Source organism: Taeniopygia guttata, chromosome 7 (genome assembly GCF_048771995.1).
Source record: "Taeniopygia guttata chromosome 7, bTaeGut7.mat, whole genome shotgun sequence".
Classification (NCBI taxonomy): Eukaryota; Metazoa; Chordata; class Aves; order Passeriformes; family Estrildidae; genus Taeniopygia; species Taeniopygia guttata.
The window spans coordinates 5270360-5292281 of record NC_133032.1 but is presented as its reverse complement, the minus strand read 5'-3'; the positions used below and the strand labels follow the sequence as shown (position 1 = coordinate 5292281).

Here is a 21922-nt window from a genome sequence, read left to right as displayed (position 1 = left end):
ATGAAGAAGAGAAACCACAAAAGCCAGATCCCCCAAAGCTGGGCCACCATCAGTAGCTGCTGTGTTGCTCAGGCAGTATGGATTTTCAGGATGAGATCTTTTGTCTTTTAGGGGGAGGAAGGGCTGCAGCATGACAAGTGCTCTTCTGTAATTAGTGATGTGCCTGTGCACAACCAGAGTCCTGGGCTGAAGAGCACACAAATGACACTCACAGAGGGAGCTGAGGAACAGTGGTGGTGGGTAACAGGATATTTCTTTAGAGACCCACATGATGCTGATGCTCTGTGTCCCCCCATCCAAGAAAAAATAGGTCTTGACCAACTGAAGCTAATGAAGCTTGGCCTCCAACAAACCAGTCTTTCTTCATTACAGGCAAATGTGTGATGCCCTTACTGGGGCCTCTCCTCCCTCCTGCCACCTTGTTTTATGGGACTTTCAGGAATGCAATTAGGGCAGAGATGTTTCCTCCTTTGTCAAAGTGCCTGGCAGGCAGCCAAGGAGTTCAAAAGCCTGTGGCTTGTGCAGCCAGCTGCCCCTTCACCAGCCCAGCTGCAGGCAGGAGGGCTTTCTGCCCCTCTCCCACAGCCACCCACATTTCAGAGTAGAGGGGACAGACTGATGTGTCAAAGATCAATGCAAAAAGGCAACCTCTCCACCCAAAGAAAAACTGGGAGTAAAGCATTTGAGTGTTTGGGAAGCCTCTGGCTGCTTTGTCAGAGCACAGTGCTGCAGATAACCCAGCTGCATGTCTTTTGTAAGAGCAGAACTCTTGTGCAACTCATCCCCTATGGCCCAGAAGCTGGATTAATGGTTTGAAACAGCTACTCGAGAGCTGTTACCTGGATTTGGGGAGCAGCAGAACAAATGCCACTTACAAGTGACTAAGTGATATTGATTCTGAGTTGGATGCAACTTGAATTAATATTTACTCCACATTATAAATTACTCCCTTTTCCCACTTCTCTCACAGATGCAGGAGGCATGTTAAACCTCCCACTCACAGGAAGTAAATCTTGCTGGTTCTTTAGATTCTTTCTCACCCAAAATCTGCTTCTCCACTTCATGAGGGGGACTGCAAAAGGACTGGAGCCATAGGCAGCACTGTCACAGGCATCTCTCCTCTCAAAGGCTGACAAAAATGAGGCTCCAATATTTATAAATGGATCCAGGAATTAATTTCTTTTTCCTAGCCAAAGGACCAAATGCCAAGAGACAAGAAACAAGTTCATTTCAGAGTATTTCAACCCCACCTGGCTTCTGCTGGGAATACAGGATGTCTCAGCATAAGATGTCACCCATCCTGTGCCATGGCAGTGGCCCAATGGGGACAGCTTTACTACAGATCATAAAAGGAAGAAATGCCTGCACAGATTGGTGATGGGCTCATGGGGCCTCTGAGCTGAGGCATGCCATAAACCACAGCCAGGTAGATGCAAAGCAGTTTGCCTGGGCTGGTTTTTACTTCTCAGCTCAGAAAACTGTGCTCTCCTCGTGGTGCTGCCCAAAACCTCAGCTCGGGTTGGTCTGGCTGTTTTCTCATCGTCTCTGTCTGGGATGGGCACTCCAGGTTGATGGTATCACCTTGTTCAACAGCTGGGGCAGGTGTAAATGCATTTGATGGGGGACACCACAGTCTGTGTGCTAAACTTGAGATTGGGTTCCACTGTTCGAAGTACAGTCAGTCATCAGAAATGCACTGAGAGGAAGTGACTGCCTTGTATGCAACCAGAGGATTCAAAGAGTATAAATAAAACCCTTGACAGCAGTGATGAGTTTCCCTCATGGGTCCAAGCCAAGAAACTCCCCAGCAAGGACAGAGACAATAATCTGCAGCAAAATGACAACTCCCTACACTCTGCTTTTTTGGTTTGTGCTTTAGCTAAAACCTGTTGGTCCCCCTCCTGCACTCCCCCCACAGTGACAGGCACAGGGGTGACAGAGCCTTTCAGGGACAGACACTATGCCCAGGAAAAGACAGAGTGAGGGCAGGGTGTCACTTCACCCCCTAGCAGGAACAAAAACAGCAACCAGCCACTGTAGTGACTGTCCTGAGAATCAACCTGCTCCCAAGGCATCACCCAAACTCTTCTGGCTTCCAAGTCTACACGTGCTGGTGGACAAATGTTCAGTGCTGAGCTAAACACCTGGTCTTTTCTAAGAAGACCCCAGCTGTAGGGGGAAGAGAGAGTGGTCTGCTGGAAGCCCCCAGCAATGTTTGTGTAGCAGAGGGTTCTTGGTTAGGGGCAGCTTTGGGCATAGCCCTGCCATGCAAGCTTGGGGTGGGCTGGTAAATCCCAAGCCTCTTAGCCTTACAAAACCACCTCAAAATGTTATGTCACTGGCACAGCGCTTGCAACAATTCAGATTTAGCATCCCGACTGCTGGAATTTATTAAAAAAAAAAAAAAAAAAAAAAAAAAGAAAAAGCCAACAATCCCAGCAATCCACCTCACACAGCCATGCCAGACGCCATCCTGTCCCTCAAGCAAAGAGCTTGCTTGGCCTCAGACTACCCTTTGTTTTCTTTCATAGCTATAAAAAGGACTTTGAAATTACTTTAAAAAACTTCAGCAAATCCCCAGCCAGCTATGCTGTGCTTCCCAGCACCAGACATCCTCCGCAGGGACAGAGGCAAGCAGGTGCAACAGAAGATACACAACTTGCTTTCCTGTGGAGCAGCAGAGCTCTAGCCCTCCTGCTGGAAAGGAAATTTGAGCACAGGTGTGTCCTCTTGCAGCAGCTGATCCACCAGTAACTTACAACCTCTCTTTATAGCACTGATGCCCTGCTTGCTTGTAAATATACTCCTTTTGGGTGAGATGATGCTTTCAAAGCAATGTGGTCTTCTGGAGAACTCCCAGGCAGTAGTGCTCCTAATTACTTCACAGCTGAGTTTAATTTTTCACCCTGACTACCTTCAAACACTTTTTTTGTGCTTGCTCACCCATCTTTACACTCGTGCATCAGCAGGGAGAGCCCCACAGACCCCCCAGTCTGGGCACTCACTGTCAGGGTGGAACTGGCCTTTCCCATTGGATCCCAGCAGTGATCTCCAGGGCAATTCCAAACCCAGAGTATATCCTGCCTCAACTTCAGCATTGACAAAATCACTAGCCAGGATACAGGAAAATTAACACAAGCATCCTCTATCCACCTAACAACACTATCACCTCAAACAGTCAGAAACATACAACCAAAGCTTATTGCCCCATTCTGAAATATGCAGGGCAAGATAAACAGCAGCAGAAAAAAACACCACTTCCCTAGAGAAAACATAAAAAGTAACTATTTTTTTCCAAGATTACACTTGTTTTTGTCCAAGGTTTTCAGCTACGGAAATATTTTACTTGCTTGAAAGCAGGCAAATCTTAAAGAACAACCCTTTGCCCAATCCAACTGAGGGAATTATGTCTGAGGGATAATCCAGGCAATTATGTTCAAGGTAAGTTATTTGACCTTGCACTGATGAGGTTTTAAAACCATTTCAGCAAACACAGCTAAATAACTCATCTACCTTTGTTTAAGCAAAGCTGACTGGCTGCAGCTCTCCCAGTGAATGACTTGTTTTCCCAGTGGGAGAAAAATCCATACATAAAACAGCTTTAGGAATCTTTAATACAGCTTTTCTCTAATAACTAACAGCCTGAAACACAATCTTTCCTTTCACCTGTGACGCACTGGGGGATTACACCAAATACTTCATCTTTGAAAGAAGATTGTTTCTGCCTAGGCAGGGAAGGATGGCACACGTAGGAAAAACCCAACCTAAGAAAACAGCAAAAAAGCCTCAGAGGATTCAAGCCAGTGCTGGTTTACTCTTTCCTAGGGAAATATATCAGTGTGCAAGAGATGTGCATAGTTACATGAAAATAACAACAGCTCTGCTCATCCCCATGGGACCCAAGCAGCAGACAAACCTGCAGGGAGACAGCTTTTGACTCCAATGCTGGAAACCCAGTTCTGATGAGGATAATGCAATTTTTGTTCTTAACGTGGTTGCCTCTAAATTTCTCATTCCTCGTTGCCATAAGGAAAAGAAAGGGAGTACAGACTCCTCCAGAAACAGGGCAGGTTCCCTGCACGCTCCATCCCGGCAACCTTCCCCATTTCGGGGCAGTTTTCTCACTGCCACAGCACGCAGGGCACGAGGGAGGGAAGGCTCCTACCTGAGCAGAGGACTCCCTTGTACCTGGCGCAGGAGAAGTCGTCGCACTCGCAGAAGGGCCCGTAGATGTTGCCGAACTCGCTCTCGTAGCAGAGGCACTGGTTGCAGCTGCACTCGCCCCTGCCGCTGCACAGGGGCTTGCCCTCGGCCTCGCGGCACAGCGCCTGGTGCAGCTCGCCGCCGGCCCCCTCCTGGCACTCGCAGCGGGCCCCCAGGTAGCCGGGCTGGCAGTCGCACAGGCCGCAGGCGTAGGTCCCGTTGCCGCTGCACTTGGCGCTGGCCGGCGCGGCACGGCCGGTGCAGCCGCACAGGCAGCTGTAGGTCACGGCCACCTCCAGCGTGTCCCGAAAGCCGGCTGGCTTGATGGTGAAGCTGTGGGACGTGGCCTCGGCAGGGCAGCTCCGAGCCTCCACAGCCACCTCGAAGGAAACCTGCGGAACGGAGATGTAACAGGCACGGCCCCAAAGCAGCTGCCAACGCTGCTCCCCGGCAGGGAAGAGCAAATGTCCCAGGGAAAACCCATGGAGCAATTCCACGGAATGGGGCCCAGCTTCACTCCCAGGTATGCAAAAAACCCCCAAACAACTGCACATCTAGCAAGGGCACCTGCAGCTCAATGCACCAACATCTGCCAGTCCCATGAGGTGCTGAGTATCCGAAGCATTTTAAAACTCCCTGCTGTCAGCCATTCACAGCAGTTTTCCCCATCGGGCACCACTGGTTTCTGTGACGTAGGAAGGAACCTGCCTATTCCCATGAAACAAACAGGGCAAAACTCTAGCAAATAACCCAGTTTTCGTGCTATTTAAAATAGAAAACTCTCTCAAAACAGGCACTGTCAAAGATCTAACCAGCCCAGCAAAGAACCCAAGGTGCCTGTAAGATCATTGATTTAGAAGGTTTTATGGGACTCCTGATTTACATGTGGAAATGTGTATCAGCCCCACAGTCCCAAGCTTCTGGCATGATGCTCATAGGCCATTTTTAATGGATGCTTCTATCAAGCCTGGCTTCAGAAGGTTTCTATGTCATACTACAACATGAAATAACTCACACAAGCAGGTTAGATGTAAAAGGAAAGAAAAAGAACTAAAAAAAGCAAACTTTATCTTCTGACTCCACTACGTACAGAATAGCAAAAGTCTCAGTGGACTGGAGGGTGAAATTACCACCTCAAATTAACAGTCTATCAATTTTCTCTACCTACAAAGAAGAATGCAAAACAATCATTGTTTATATGAACAGCGTGAAAAAATTCAGTAGAAATATGTAAACATCAGAAGGCATAAGAAACTTTTATAAGAACTTTAAAACTCTCAAAAGAACAGAGTAACAGTCTACAAATCATTACATGGTTATACATCACACTCATACTCGTTTAATGTTGCTACAGTCCAGTGCCAGGGATTTTCTCCTTGAGAAAAGCAGGACCATACTTTGGTTGCTTTCTTAGCCCGTTTTAATCCTGCTCTTTGTTAGGGCTGGTCAGCACTGCCCAGAGCTGCCAGTTAGGAAGGAGGATTAACCTTATTCCAAGGAAATTAGACCCTTTCCTAGGCCTCAGGAAGGAATGCTTTCTCTCTGGGGACATTTGGGAGTCACCTCAAGATCTCGCTGACTTCACTGTCCCACAGGTCAAGGGGTGATGTGCAGCTGAAGACACAGCAGCCACCCCTGGCAGGAGAGCTGCACCCCCAGGAAACCTCCCTTGACCCCTTCCCATTCCCAAGGCCCGAAGCAATTAGGATAGAAGCTCAAATTACAGAGGAGGAGATCAGAAAGCAAACTAAGGGGATCAGGGTAATCCTGCTCCCTTTCACCTGCTGACACCCACAGCCCCTCGACTAAGCCCTGCCAGATTAGGGTCCAGTGCCAGCATGATCCTCTTTGGAAACTTCCTTAGCAGAAGTCAAATCTCCTGGAAGGAGTGGGACAGAAAGCAGCTGAAAAGAAGGGGTGGAGGTACATGACCCCACAATCCTGTGACATCTCTGCCTGTGCAAGCACCTTGACACTCAGGGTGCCCCTAAAATGGAGTGGTGCCAGTGCCAGATCCCAGCTGCACTCATGGCCAGACCCCTTATGGCACAAGTTGCAGCAGCTGGAGCAATCCCCCTGCTCTAGCTGAAGCTGGAGCCCAGGATCAACCACCAGATTTACTCTGCTTCCTTGGGGGTTCAAGTTTTACTGTAGGAGCAGGGATTGCTTTTACCCACCTATCCAAGACCCAGTAAATTCAGTTTAAAAAGCAAGGCCACTTCCCTGTTTAACACTTCACATGATCCTTATTTGGTGGGGTAAAACTCCAGCTACTGTTGACTCTTTGAAACTATTTTTATATACCACAGCACTGAGAGCTCTGGTATGTTTGCAGAGTCACTCTTCTCAAATAAGGCAATCAGGCTGCTAATGAACCCACACCCATGGCCTCGGACAGCAAAAGTCTGAAGAAAGAGAGGAGGTTCCCCACTGACCTGAGCCCTCCTACCCTAGCCCTGCAGTCCAGCAACTCACTTACCTGCATCAACACTCAATTTAAACAAACAAAGCTTAGCTTCACTGCTTTTTGAAAAGCACAGGGTGGATTATGCCATGTTAAGATTTATTTCAGTCTGTGCTGCCATCCAATAACCTAGGAACTGAACACGGGAGAGGAGGGCCGCTGCCTATGGAATTTCACAGGTGAGAGTGTGATGTGAATATCTGTGATTAAGGGAAAAAGGCTCATTTTTGACTACTGCATCCTGCTGCCAGATCAGGACCTTTAGCTCAGTACTGTAGACAAAATGCTTTCCCTCTTTCCTCACAGCTCACCTTGGACTGACCTGCATCACCCAGAACTACTACTAGCAGAGCTGCTCTCTGTGGGTTTCTCTATCATCATGAGGAAAGCAGAGGAAAAGGAGCAAAACTGTGTTTTATTGCCCAGCAGCACTCATCAATTGAGGGAAGCAGGTGAAAGAGCCTCTCCAGGGAACAGATTAAAAAGCAGACTCACCGTATCTCCAATTTTGAGATCCCCACACTTCCTGAGCCCAGGATAGGACAACCCATCCTGGCAGGTGGCTGTGAAGGTCAAGCCAATGTCCTCAGGGCTGTCCCAGACCGTGAGCTCCACCTTGGACCGAATACTCTGGAAACACAATGGGAAAGCAAACCATCAAGCTCCCAAACACAGAAGGGTTTCTTCTGCTTTAGTCTCTTCTCCCAGTGTTTCCAGAGAATGGGTAGGACATCTCTGCACCTATATGAAAAAAAATCACCCCTGCAGACAAATTGACATTTGAGTTTGACTCAACCAGCTCAGAAGACTTCTGATAATCACAAATAGATTCACAGGGAGCTGCCTACCACCCCTGCAGGGTTAATGGACACTGCAGCCAGTACTGGAAACAAACAGGTGCACAAGAAAAAGAAGAAAACCTTCTCAACCACAAACTCTGAATTGAAGGCAAGAGCTTTCTGTGCACATCTGCACCTTCTCCTCCCCATAAACCAGCTCCTGATTCTCCACTGGCAGCTGTCCTACAAAGTCTGCTGTGCAGCACAGAGAACACGTGAAACTGCATTAACTGTCCTGCTTTCTTCATTTCACCCAACGGGTCAAAAAAATGTATTCTCCCTCTTAGAAGAAAAAGCTGAACAAAAAGCACCCTTTCGTAAGTGTCAGCTGGAAATAGCACCACGGGAAAAAATTAATGAAAAATCTCTTTCTTTGAAAAAACTTTTCAAAGTGAAGAGCCTTTTCCATCTGTGAGGTTTTGGTTTCCTCTAACCCTTTCTTCTGCTTCTCAACTCTCTGCCCTACTGCATACACAGACTTTTTAAGTCACAACAAAATGAAGTTTATAAATATTAATCCAGAATGGCATTGTTTTGTTTAATTCTTCCACTGGCTGGAACTGATTTTCATACCAGTGGTGTCCAAAAACGACAAAGTTTTTTAAAATGAAGCTTTTTGTACAAATATGCTTATTATCTAAAGCCAGCTTCCAGCTCCATCCCTCCTCCCCTTGTCCCTAGCCCTCACCAAAGAGGCCAGATTAAGGAAAAGTGCTAATTCAGACTTCTTTCCAGTACATGTGATGAAAAAAACCAACGTTCACATGCCAGCAAAGAGCCAGTGCTTCTAGAAATGGACAGAAAATAAATGAGTTTTGGCCAGATGACTCTAAACAGTCCCTGAGGAAAGAAAGGAATAATTCCCATCTCTCTACTGTAACAGAGAAGTGTTCATGGGGTAACAACTGGGACCACAGGGAGCATCCACTGCCTGTGGGCTGAACGCTGCATGTGCCAATTGCTAATTAATCTATGGATAGATTAATCTTTGGATGCTCTGCCCAAATTATCCTGTAGAAATTAGCTGCTACACTGATATGCTCCCCTGTCTTCTTTTCCAGAGCATCCCATCCCATGGCAGAAAACAGGACACCAGGCCAAGCCTCAGTATGGCCTTGCACAGGCTCATCCTATGTTCCTACACAGATGCCAAATCCTCTTATTAGCCCTGTATAGTCCTGCTGTTGCCCTAAATGCAGTGCCATTATTATCAGCCCCTTGGCACTGTTACACACCAGTGACTTGTGACAACACCACAGCCACCACGGAGGGCAACTGCTGGCTGCAAAAGTAACATTCCCAGGACCTGCAAGGATTTGGTTTAGGAAAGTGCTTCTTAAACCAGCATCTCATTTGCTCTCATCAGTCCAAACTCAGCCCTGTGTCTGGGCACAGCCTCCCATGAGCTTTTCCATCTCCCAGGTATGTTGAGATTTGGGGGAAGGGCAGGGAGAAAGCAGTCCCTGTTCTCTTTTGCGTCATACCAGGTGGGATGAGGGAGGGGGTACAGCGTGCTGAGCAGATGGAAGATGAAGAGATGGAGAAGAAGAGATGAAGAGATGATCTCCTAAGCAAGTCTGATATGTGCATCAGTGAGGGGAAGCAGATGAGAGAGGACCAGAGATGGGGAAAACACTGAAGGGGAGGGACTGAGCCCAGGCCTAGAACATCAGCCACTGCCACCCCGCAGGAGAAGACAGTTCCTGTTTGCAGATGAAGGATTTATCCAGGCTCAGACTTTCCTTTACACAGGGAATAAAAAAAGGTCCACTCCCACTTGGGAAACAGAATTGTAGCAATCTCCTTCAGAGAGAATTTCCTCTGTCATTTCAGGAAAAAAAGCCACCAAGAGGAGGGAGCAGTGGTGCAGCCACAGGCTTCCCAATGATTTTCATCAGCCTGTATTGATCTGCAAAAGCTTGACGGGTGGTGAAATTGAGGCATGGATGCATCTTACAACTGCAAACACAAGGCAAAGGGAGGTTTCCACATGATGGCACTGAGGCCTCATGCAAAGTCAATGTGGAATAAATATTCATTTATTTCTCCCCAGGCAAGCATCTCAGCCACCAGACCCTCCTACCTCAAGGGGACAAATTGGGACAACTGGGCTTTTGATTAGCAGTATCTCCTGGGCCTCATTAGCAGCATTAACTGTTCATTGCCTTCCTCAGAGGGTGAAGCTTTGGGAAGCACTCTTCCCAAGGGCATAGCCAAATGCTGCTTTAACTGCAGGGAGCTGGGGGGAAAGGAAGGACGAACTTTACAGATCATGCAAAGCACTCCACAACTCCACATGAATTCTGGTTGTGTAAACTCCTCCCAAGAAGTTCTTATTGACCCTCTGCACTATTGAACATAATACCAAGAAGAGCTTGCAGCCATCAAAAGCTGTGCCCACAGGTTCCATACATGAACAACTCTACCTGAGGGCTGACCTGTTACAGGGTCAGATCTCCATGCCCAACACCCAGCAATATCCTTGCAGGATCATGAAGACTGACCCATAAGAATTCAGGGAGAAGTCAACACATGTTGACACGAACTATGCCATGAACATGCAATTTAGCCTCTTCTAATTGATCTGCTCCCCTGATCTCCATGGAGATAGATGACATCAGGTCAGCAGTGTAATTCCAGGTCCCTTGCTGTCCTCCTCACTGTGCCAGGGCAGGCTGCCACATAGGCAGGGCTCCTTTGGTAGTATGCTCATACTCATATGGTGTTGAAAACCAATGGGCTGCAGGGAGAGCAAGGCAAGAATGAAACCTTACCTAGACCTAGTTCCATGCTTGAGAGGCCTCTACACATCAGATATCAAAGAAATAATCTATTTTACCTTCTGGTAGGGTGCTCTGGGAGAGATCTGTTTTAGATGGGGACTGTGTTTTGTGGGTAATTCTGCATACAAGAGACATGAGGTGGAATTTCTGCTGTCCCACAGGCTCTCTTAGATATCCAGGCTTCTTGTCCTCCTCACACACACCTTGCTTCCCTCCCCAGGGTGGATATCCCAGCTCCAGCAGTGTGGAGAGGACAGGGGAGGGAGGTGGCCAAGATGGGTGGAGCTCACTGGGGGCAGCTGAGCGGGCCAAGTTCTTAGCACTTCTCACTTCAGCAGCTGTGGTATTAAAATGCACTTACGTTGTAGGCTTTGACAATCAGCTCAATGATATTCTTGGAATCTTTGTGCAAAATCTCCACTGTTGTTCCAGGGATCAAAGTGGTAAGGTTCTTTAAAAAAAAAATAGAAGAAAAATTAAAATGCTGAGGTGCAGAGAGGAGAGCAGAGGATGAGAATGGATTGACCCCACGCCAGGGACACAGGCCACACACACTGCCCCATCACCCAGTGGTGTACATGGTATGATTTGGCTCTGGTTAATGTGGAGCTTTCAAAAGTAAAGCACTGCTAATGAAGCATGTCAAATATTAAACAAAGATCATGGCCATGGGGCAGGAACAAACATACCTGGCTCTGCTGCTGGAGGGGGCAAGACCCAGCCGCTGTGCACTCGGGAAAGCTGGCACTGCAGGGAGGGAGGGGCAGCTGTCCGACTTCCCTCCCAGCCCTGAGCATCCCCAGGAGAAGGGGTGGAGAACAAGCTCAGCCTTCCCACTCCCCACGGGCGACCAGCAGCATCCCGGCCATAGCAACGTGGGCTGCTTGTTGTTCCTGCTTGAGCCGGCAGAGCTTTCCAAAAGCAACCCCGCCTGAAACATCACCCCTGCATCTGCAGAGCAGCAAAACCCCGCAGGATGGCTCTAGACACTGGCTGGTCTTTGTGCCTTGGGTCATCTTTCCTTTTGAAGGGGAGAGAGGAATGGCAGGAGAGTTCAAATTGTGTGTGGCACGTCAGGGCCCTGGAGTCCGTGATGGAAAAACACAGCTGGGCAGAAACGCTGTGCATGATTAGGTAACGGGATTAGGTCACTGCAGAATGGGCTGAGCAGGTTTCTGCTCTCTGGCACACCGCATGCTGGCAGCCGTCCGAACATCCAGATTAACAGAGTCTATTTTAGCTCTTCACATGCTCACTAACACACATATATCTGTTTGCTTTAGTGCTTTCTGCTGAAAGGACTAGCGGGGCTGAGCCTTGCCTGCCTGCACCAGGCAGCCTGTGGCCACAAGCATGCACCCCTTATCACTGCACACACATGTTTGCCACTGCACACACGTGTTGGCAGCTGTCTCCACTGCCCAGGGCCTCAAGAGGCGTTTCAGTCTCCCCCCAGCCCAGGCAAGTCAGCACTTACCTTGTAGAGGATGTAATGACTTTTTGTAACAGCAAAAATCAGGTGGATGTTGTTTTCAGCAAGTTTCTCCCCAAGAAGTGCCAGGGAAGGATAATCCTAGCGGGGGAAAAAACAGGCAGAAAGACTGGTGGGTAACACAGAAACAAAGACTAATTTCCTTGCTCTTCTCTTCCCAATAGCAAAATTCATTCCAGACACATGGCGTGTTTTGTCGTGGGATGAAGTCCCTGATGTATCAGCACAATCCCAACTGAAACAGTAGAAATCTGTTAAATATTTCTACAGCACTACTCACTAAAATGCATGACTGACAACACCACTAGCCACAGCAATACCCAAACCACTGGGTTATTTCTTTCCCTTTTCTATTTTGCCATCAGCAGACGCACATGTGCTAAATGGCTGCTACCTCAAGGGGTGCAAGGCAGGGAGATCTAGAACTGAAGAAAGTGGAAATGTATCAATTTTTTTTCTCCCAGAACAGAAACATCCATTGCCTGTTCTTTCTGCATATTGGGACCATAAAGAGATTACAGTAAGCTCTTTAATTCTGCAGATTTCCCAAGCAGAGAGGATAGCAGGGAGACACTGCTCTAGCAACAAAATAATGAACCAGGGCTCAGTTTCGAGAGACCAGCTTGAGTTTAAAACTCCTGCCTGCTTCTGAAGTCCTGTCCTTGGAAAAAACCATCTCATTTACTCGAATACTGGAGGGCTGACTGAGAGCCTCTGAGATTCAAACATGGAAACGCCAAGGCAGCATCCCCATGCCAGCTCTCCAGCATTAACTCCACATAAGGGAGCCAGTTCAGGGACTGTGCTCCCTTCCATATACATCCACGTGGTAGGATTGCACCAGAGGTTCCACTGTAGAGCCCAGCTTCTGACCTTAACACAGCCACCCAGGTTCCCCTCTCCTCACTGGGTGACATTCAGGGACAAAAATCATAATCATTAATGTATGTGATCTGCTGAATAAAGTACTATTCTGCAGAATGATGGGATAATGAAGTGGCAGGCAAGTGCTCATTCATCCCAGAAGTTTCCTCCACTGAGTTCAGTTTTTAAAATGGGCTAGTTTGGTGTTTATTACTAAGACTTATGTTAGTGTTGTGCTCAAAGGCTATGAATAAAAGGAGCATTCTGTGGTACTTGTTCATGTAGTCACATCAAGGTAGATACACCCTCCTCAGGAAGAGTCCTTTGGACAGTCCTCAGACTCCATCCCCCTCAGACATATTTTAGAAAAGGGATGACATATTCTGTTTCCTCTACACTTTGCAGGCAAAATGTAATGCTTTTCAGGGCACCAAATTACTTTTCCATCCCTTGCAATGAGCTTTGAAGGAACTCAGTAAATCACCAACCCATTTTTGACCATCACAGAAGCATTCACTATGGGGGAATGCCCAAAAGAAGAGCAATTTATATTTGCAAATTACAGAAGCTGGGTTAAACCAGGCACTGCATTTGCCAAAAGCTGCTGGAGCAGGGCTTGGCTGGTCTCCAGAGAGGTCCACCAGCCCACGACGTCTCTAAGGGCTGTGCCTTGTGCCCCACTCACCAGCTGGCTGGACGCGCTGTACTCGTTGGCTTCATTCAGGTGGCACTGGCCATCGTGGGGCTGCACCAGCCCCCCCAGCTTCCCATCCAGGGCTATGTGGGGCACATCATCCGTGGTGAAGACCAGCAGGTGAGATGCCTCCTTACGCCAGCCGATCTTCTCCTGGGGGAAGGCAAACCCTGTGAGACAGCAGCCTGCCCCTGCCAAGCCCAGCTTCACCCCTCACCCCGCACACGGTCCCAGCCACGTGCCTGGCCAGCAGCAGACCCGTTAGCATTAATTAGGGGAGTACCATGCTCCTGTGCACCCAGCCCTGGTACGAAAACAAAATGTCAGGAGCCCATCCAGCATTTCCCAGCATCTCCTTCCAACACACTTAATTTAAAAAGCACGAGAAGGTATGTGGACTGTCCACCAGACCTTCTCTACCCAGATCCAAGAGTAAAAATTTCAGCTGCTTTTATAGCCAAAGGAGACCTGCCAATTTCCTCCACACACATTTAATCTGACCTTATTTCCTCAGCTCTGTGGAGCGGCCAACACAACAGCAAGAGCTGCAATATCCCAGCTCAGCATTTTCATTACTGCCCGCTCATAAAGGCTTTGTCTGAGCTGTGATGGACAAAGCGAGGTGCTTACCTGAGGGGACTGGCTTTGGTGCAACCACACTCCTGCCCAGGCACTCTGCCCTGATCCCCTTCTGCACACATCTCCTGGAAGCCATGGTGCCCCTGCTATTTCATTGTACAACTCGACACATGCCCCAGGCAGCTCCCTCCCCCTGCACCACAGCCCAGGAGGGCCAGCGTACACACAGCCAGAGCAGAGCAGGGACCTCTGGCATTGGTGCTGGCACTAATTCCACACAACCACTCTGCACAGTGCTGCTCTGAGAAACCTCTGCCTATTTAAAAACATGGTAATGTCAAGACATTCTGTACTGGTCCCTACAAAAGCACTGAGGTGTCAAGCACAGCACATGAAGTGTCCTCTGACCCCTCCTTGGTCCCTCTGTGCAAGGACCAGACATTATCACTGTCCTTGCACAAAGAAAAATGAAAGGACAGAATTTTTTTTTCAAGTAAAGGGATAAGCTCTAGATTAGAAACATTTCCCTCCCATGGAGCTTCCCCAGGTTTCCAAGTGTTCATCAGCCAAGGAAGCAGCTCTGTGCCTGTAACAGCACACTGAAGCACTTCATTGCAATGGAAGTGGAAGGAAACAGAGGTGCCCAAAGGAAATTTTTGAAAACCACTGTGCTGCAGCAAACCCCCTCAGTGGCTGCTCCTGCTGCCAGGTCACTGCCAGGCTGGGTGAGCAGGGAGATCCTGCCATGGCACAGACTAGAGGCAGAAAGTCCCATTGTCCAGAGCTTGGGCTGGCTACACTGACCATCTCCCAGCAAAGACACTGCCCCACACCTTCCCTGCCCACACACTTCCACATCCCACTCCCTCCAGACCCTGCCTCAGAGTACCAGCACACAAATCCTTTGGGGAAGCACAAGAGAAAAGCTAGGTCACTGATGGGAACACGGTGCATCTGGAGATAACCAAACTCCTCCAGAGTTACTGCTCAGCTTATTTAGCAAAACCCAAACTCTGCCCTGTTTACAGGAAGGTGCTGGCCCTTCCTGAAAACACTGGCATGGGCAGGACAGGAGGGCAGAGCAGGCAGAAGGATGCAGAATCACGTCTGCCAGCGCAATTTTTGCCTCCAAATGTGAGTCATAGCCCAAGGCCTGCTGATTTTCCAATAATATAACTCTTGCTTAATGGAAGCTATTCCAGAGTAGATTCCTTTTTCCTCCCCATTACAGAAGGCTTATTTTCTTTATTGACATTTTAAAAAACCCCACGATGTATATAAGGCCATAGGAAGAAATTTTTGGCAACACACATCCTTTACCATGCACCAGCACGTTACAGCCCAGCTCAGGAAGCAATGAGGATTTTTTGCTCTGGGAAGCAGGATTCATTCCTCTGAAGTTACCCCACTGGACAAAAGGCTAAAACTCATGCCAAAACGCAACTTCTTAAGAATTCAACCCAAAAGTGATTACAGCTCTAATAATGTAAGAGGCAGTTTTCAGTCTACTCAGCCACCAGACAGAAGCCCATCCAATTCACTTTTCTTTGAGTATCCAAAGCTGATTTATTTTTAAATTATTAAGGCCAAGAAACTCCCAAAGAGATTAGAAGGATTAATCTGAGTTTCATTTCCTTAGAAATGTGCTGCACACAAAGAAAAGGAGCTGCATTCAAGAAGCAATTACAAAGTCACTTCAGGGGTGCTGGTGCTGGTCACCTGCCTGCTAAGCCCACCTTTAAGTAATGGGTTAAGAATTCCTTTGCAGACAAACTCTCCATGACTCTGACACAATTTCCCACATAAACAAAATCAAAACTGCTGTGTGTCTGCTCAGTTCAGGAACTCACTCCCAAAAAGCAATGAGCACCCACAATCTCAGTGCCAAAATCCAGGCACCGAAAGTATGTGACGCCTCAGAGCATCAAACCAGGGTGCCTTGGGTGGGCTGGCCAAGCCAGTGCTGATCCCACACCAAAAAAAAAAACCTGTAGACCTACAAAAAAAGCCCCCCAAGGAGGCTGGCATGCCAAGGAGCATCTCACAGTGCCTCTGCCAGTGGCCTCAAGGCACTGGAAAATACAGCTCTGCAGCATGCAGTTTCCACTGAGAAACCCAGAGCAGCACTCCACTCTGCTTAAAGCAAATAACCAAGGAGAACTTCATTTATTTTTATTGGACTGCGATTGCTGAACAAGAAACCCTGCACTGATGTCTACCCCCTCATCTGGTTTTTGATCCTTATGGGATAAGAAGAATTTTTAAAGCAGGGGTGGGACTGGACCCATAGTAGTGCAACATGTTTCCACAGGGCTTGGGCTGCTATGGATCCTGCACCTCCTCCTACAACCAGCTGCAGTCACCTTCTGTACCCCAAAAAAACAGCTTCTCACTCCATACAGCCCACAGTGACTGGCAGAACTGCCACAGCTGCCTCAGCACAGCTCTCCAAATACTACTGAAAAAGCTGCAAAGCCTGTATTTCCATGTCTGAATAAATATCTACATTTATACTTTGGGCACTGAATAAAAGCCATTCAATTGCCAAGACTCAGTTGCCAGAAGACCCCCCCTGTATTCATCAATTTGTCTAAAACCTCACCAGTTTTTCAGGTGCAGACCTTCTTGGAAGCAAGAAACAGATACAGGTGCCAGACAAGTATGCCTTAGGAATCAAAAGCCAAAACCTCCTTCACTTGGTATTGCTCTGAAAGGCACCTCAGTGTCTCCCTTGGCTATCTCCAACTACCAGTGTCTAGCAAGCACCAATCAAAACCATTCCAAAAGATGCTTTATTTTTCAATCTGGCATTATCTCCTCACTTCATCTTACCATATAAGATCTAAAACTTACACATACCACCAAGCCATATGAGGCTTGCACTTAGAGAATGGCAAAAAACCAAAACACTGCAAATGGAAAATGTAATTATGGAAGACTGATTAATATTCCTGGCATACTATTTTAGCATCAGAATAAAGGCTTATTGTCTCTGGCTCTTTCATTGCCTCAAGAATAACATTTACCATATCTTCATCTTTCAGAAAGGAGCCAAACCCTGAGCCTGCTCCTTAGTCTCTATTAGCTGTACAAACTTTCCCTATTCTTTGGGTTGAAGACCAGGCCAAAACATTGCTTGAGTGCTACAGAGCCCTTAGGCAGCTCATGCAGAAGAAATGCTTGCTATGCATTCCAGTGTAAAAACATCTAGTCAACACGGGAGGTATTGTTTCTGACACCTCAGAAGGGGAGAAGGCTTTGTTTAGACACCATGGCTTGGAGACAGCAAGGCTCTGCTATGCCATGACCAGCTCTCCCCTTGATGCTGATCACAAAGTGCTTCATGAGCAACACCCTGCAGGTCCCCGAGGCAGGGGACTTTCTAAGGTGATAACTAGGCTGGAAAAAGCTGGAGCATGCCAGTGAGATGCAATGGGGTGCCACAGCAGTGATGAGGAAACCCACCTCAGAAATCATCAAGGCACCCATATGCTGCTCTCCTTCCATGGGAATGGGAATAGTTCCTGAATTAACAGAAATCACTGTCTGTTTCTGGGGTTTTCATCCCCATGATACTCCATTAGTCACTGCAGGATGAAAAACTCCATGCCAAGAACATCCTCGTCAGCAAGCTGCACTTCACTGCCACCCCAGATGTCTGCAACCCTCACCCATCTCAGTGGTGTTGAGTCTCACCACAGCCCACAGCCACTGACCAGCCTGGGCCTTTGCTTAGGGACCACAAGGGAAATTAAGCAATAAGTTCCTATTTTGACTATGGGACTAAACATCCTAATGGCAATCAGCTGGCTTGAAATTTTGCCTTTTTTAACTCTGGACAGACAGAATCTTTGCTGCTCATGGCTGTGATCAGAGGCAGCTGCTCTGCCCAGAGCAAGGCGCTGCCAGTGCAGCATGAGTCACAGCACAACCAGTTCTCCTGCCTTGCACACCAGGCCCATGGACTTCCCTTCCCACACCAAGCTCCAGTAATTAATTAACTGCTGTGGCTGCAGAAATTTGCTGTCATGACCTGCCACATCATGCCAACAGTCATGCATGTGCACTTGCTCACCTTTGCTCACCCTTCCTTCAGGGTGCTCATTCCTGAATTTAGATGGTTACCAGCATTTAAATTCATCTTCTAAATTTAGAAGGGACCAGGCTGTCCAGTCAAGAAGGACAGTTAAAGCTTTTGGTCCTTACCAAACACTCTGAGACTGCCAGAAATACAGAGGAAATATCTTGCAGGTCTCCTGCCTTCCACCAGCACTTAGAAATGAGCCCTTGTGATACACACTGAAGCACTGCTGCACCATAGGGAAATATTTGCCTGTTTTTGCAGTAACATCATGGAAGAGAGTGCAAAAACCCACATGGTGAATGGCACAACTGAGTCACCATCCTGAGCCATCCCTGCTCTAACCATGGGAGCCACCTCTCCAAAACTGAGGAGCACTTTATATCCAGACAGTTATTGGGAGCAGCACTGTAGCTGTGCCAACAACAATATCCGTGGGAAGATGCCCCAATGGGGCAGGCTCAGTCCTGCCAGGAGCATGAAACACAGAGAAGCCAACCCAGGCAAGGAAAGATCAGGTTTCCCACTTGCCTGCATCCCATCACTCCCACAGACCATGCCTATCTCCCAGCTCCCATTCAGACCTAGAAGAAAACATGCCCAGCCAAAAGGACTAAGCAAAGCTGAGGCAAGCACAATGCAAATTGCAGCAATAGGGGAAAAAAACAAATAGAACCATTCCTGATGAGCAGGGAAGCTCTGCCTCATTTCAGAGTGGAGCAAACACTTTCATTCATGACAAAGGGATATGGAGCAACCCAACTAATTGTTCCAGAAAGATCTTCATGCAAGCATCTCCAAAAACCCTAAGGATATGGCTAACATGGCACCAAGCTAATGAACTCTGCTCCAATTCTGCTGACAAAGAGGGAGAGAAGGCTATCAGCACCCAGAGCTGAGATCATCCCGCCACACAGAGGGAAAGTATGGGCAGTAGGAACCAGCTCCAGCCCTTAACATGGGTCTACCGCTGCAAGATGTGTTTGACACACCCTTGAAAACCACACTGAGCTGATGTGCAGTACTGCTGCACACAAGTGTATGTGACTCTGGAAGGATTCTGTCACAGGCACTCAGCACCAAAGGTCTAACTGTGTAATGAAATCTCAGCCCTAAATTTGCTTCTGCAGAATCTCCAATCTTTCCCTTTAAACTAGACAAAGAATTAACCTTTTTTCCTTTGCCTGTTTATCTACGGAAACACATAAAAACAAAAGTGTCTACTTTTAAAAGCATTTTTCAGTTTCTCCAAGAAAAATGTAGTAGTTACTTCCAAGAAATGGCAAACTGAAGCTTTGTCTTGGCTCAAGAACAGAGCAGAAGAAACCTCCAGAAATCAGAACAACTCACCTTGCACACAGCAGCCTGCAAAATGGCATCGAAGCCGCCCTCTGGAGCATCTCTGTTGCGGGAAACCTTCTGTTTCTGGACTTCTTCGTTGAAACGGTCGACTTTATCCGTCAGGGACAGGAGGTGGCGGAAGCCAAAGGATGGGACACAGCTGGGGAACAGCTTATAACTGTGTGAAGAACAGAGGAGTGGTCAGCTGGGAGGAACCACATCCGCAGCCAAGAACTGCAGAAGCTCCCAGCTCTACCAGGTTGGTCTCTAAGATTTTGTTCAGAGGGTTGGAATACTTTCGCAGTGCTTCGTGTTTTGGACAGTTCAACTTCTGGCTATTTCTCTACAAAACCCTGCAGAAGAATCAACTTTTTTCCTCCTCTCAGGGGCTTTCAGAAGCTGAAGTTTCCAGAAATCCCACCAGGACTGAACATCTCTCTCCATGTACCATGTGAGTGGAGACACTGAGCACCAGCCCACCACCCTGGGCCATCCTGCCCTGCAGTTTCAGCACTCATAAAGTGGTTTTCACTGGGAATCTGCAGCCAAGGATGTGACCCAGTGATAGGGAGGCTGCATTTTGGCAGATCCACCCTCCCCAGCAGTGCAGGAGGGCCATGGGAGCCATGTCCCACACCTGCAGAGCATGTGGGCTGGTGTCAAAGGGCAGGAGCATCACTGCTGAGAGCTACCTTTCCCCTCTTCTGCAGTATAGATTTTCATTGTGTCATCCAGTTTTCTTGCCAGTATGAGCCACCCTACACCTATGGCACATCACCAGGCACCTGGCAATTGCCCAGTATGAGATGGAGCAATAACCAACACCAGCTCAAGCTTCCTCCCACTCTGCCTGCAAGCTGGTGAGCAAACACCATCTCTGCTTCCCAGGGCACCACTGGAGCAGAAAGGTAGGAGGGGCACCCTAAGGCAGAGAAATGTCTTGGCAGGCTACCAGGAAACATTTTTTTTTCCATACAAAACCATGAGAAGGCAGTTTTGGTGCTCACTTGGAGAGCTCAGCATAGCAGCTCCTGTGGCATAGGAAATCAGTGAGTGTGTGCAGGAGAGAGGCATGGGAAGGGTTAAGAAGAAATGTGTTTAAATAGGAGTTGGCCTTGCACTAATTCACTCTTATCTTTAAACATATAACCCAGAGTACAATTAAAAGCTCCTGCTGACACATGACCCACTATGGATAAGTTGAAAGAGGCTTTTTACACAAAGGAGTATTTAAAATTTACCATCACTGAGAACTCAAATTCCTCACAAGGGACCCCCAAAGCAGGGATTTCCATAAACAATACCCACCCCTCACTAACTGTGGGGCAGGTCTTATTGCCCTGGGCTTGGCTGGCAATTAGAGCCATCCCTTTTGATCCGTGATCCACGTCCAGACTTGCATTGCGCTCACACCCAGGGCAAGGCAAGGAGTCTGCCATGTCTGAAACTTCTGCACTGCAGGGTCTCAGCAAGCTGCCCTGGGCCCAGCAGGATGCTCGTCAGGAGCAGAGGTGATGAAGGAGACAAGGGAAACAGGGCTGCACCCCACCCAGACTTACAAGTCAGTCACCACCACAAGGAAGAGGAGGGGAGAGCCTGGACCGGGGGCAAAAAGCACCCACTGCAGCTCGAGTTTACTTGCAGCTTTTCTTACATGCTGAACGGATTGATTTGACACCAGAAATAGCTGCAAACAAAACCACGCCTGACAACCCACCTCGCTGCACCAGGGACACGTGGCAGCAGCCAGAGCCCCCACACGGAGCAGCCTGGGGAAGGAGATTCCACCAGAGAGCAGGGAGCCAGCACCCCTGGTCTGAACGGAAACACACAACAACTGAAAGGGAGCACCTACCAGATGAACTGCTGTGGGCAATCCTTCCTAAATGTTTTCCCAAGACCAGGCTGGCTTAAAGTAACAAAGAGAAAGAAAAGCAACCACCAGGGTAAAGCCGAAGGAACACACAGCCTGATCATGGTGGGAAAAGCTGAGGTAACAGCTCTGGATGTTCTTGATAAAAGGTCATTGGAAGTTTCAGGTACACCTTTGTTGCTGAGTTGTCCGCTTCCATCCTGTTCTCCTTTTGCACCCATCTCCTGCACGTTTCACTCTGTTTCACTCAGCAAAAGCCATGTCACTCCAATTAAATCACACACCAGCCAAACAAAGTTTCCAAGATTTCTCCAGCTGGAGCCTGTCCCCAGACTGAGGGCAGGTGTCAGAGACGGAGGATGGCAAAGATTACAGGATCCCTCAGAGGCTATGCCAAATTTCTGGGAGAAGCACTGTGAAGATTGTGGTGTGCAATGCCATCATGGCAGAGACGCCTTCCTGGCTCAGTGTGGTCCCTTTTGCTTCATGATTAAAGCAAGAGTTTTCGGTGTTAAAATCCATTTGACTTTTCACTCTGGACAGAACTGGTGAAAAGCAAATACAGATAATATTTGTCTGGTCAACAAGCAATGTGCAGTGAGATGCCAATGCTTGGTCAGTGCAAAAGCTGGCCTAGAAACTCACAGCTGATGCAAGCTGTCTTTATCTGCCTCTCAGAGCATGCGCAGAGCTTGGCATCCATGCATGA

General features: G+C 48.0%; 1 protein-coding gene across 3 annotated transcripts in view; it reads right to left on the bottom strand.

The window, feature by feature from the left end:
- ITGB5 (integrin subunit beta 5) overlaps positions 1–21922 on the bottom strand; it is a 66390-nt gene that overhangs the window by 27739 nt on the left and 16729 nt on the right. For all 3 annotated transcript variants that reach the window (XM_030277124.4, XM_072931996.1, XM_072931997.1), the window contains 6 exons: positions 19350–19518; positions 13331–13492; positions 11767–11862; positions 10651–10740; positions 7163–7297; positions 4166–4595 (listed from right to left, as the gene is read on the bottom strand). In XM_030277124.4, the coding sequence (XP_030132984.1) occupies positions 4166–4595; positions 7163–7297; positions 10651–10740; positions 11767–11862; positions 13331–13492; positions 19350–19518 (1082 nt within the window). The remainder of the gene's footprint in view (positions 1–4165; positions 4596–7162; positions 7298–10650; positions 10741–11766; positions 11863–13330; positions 13493–19349; positions 19519–21922) is intronic.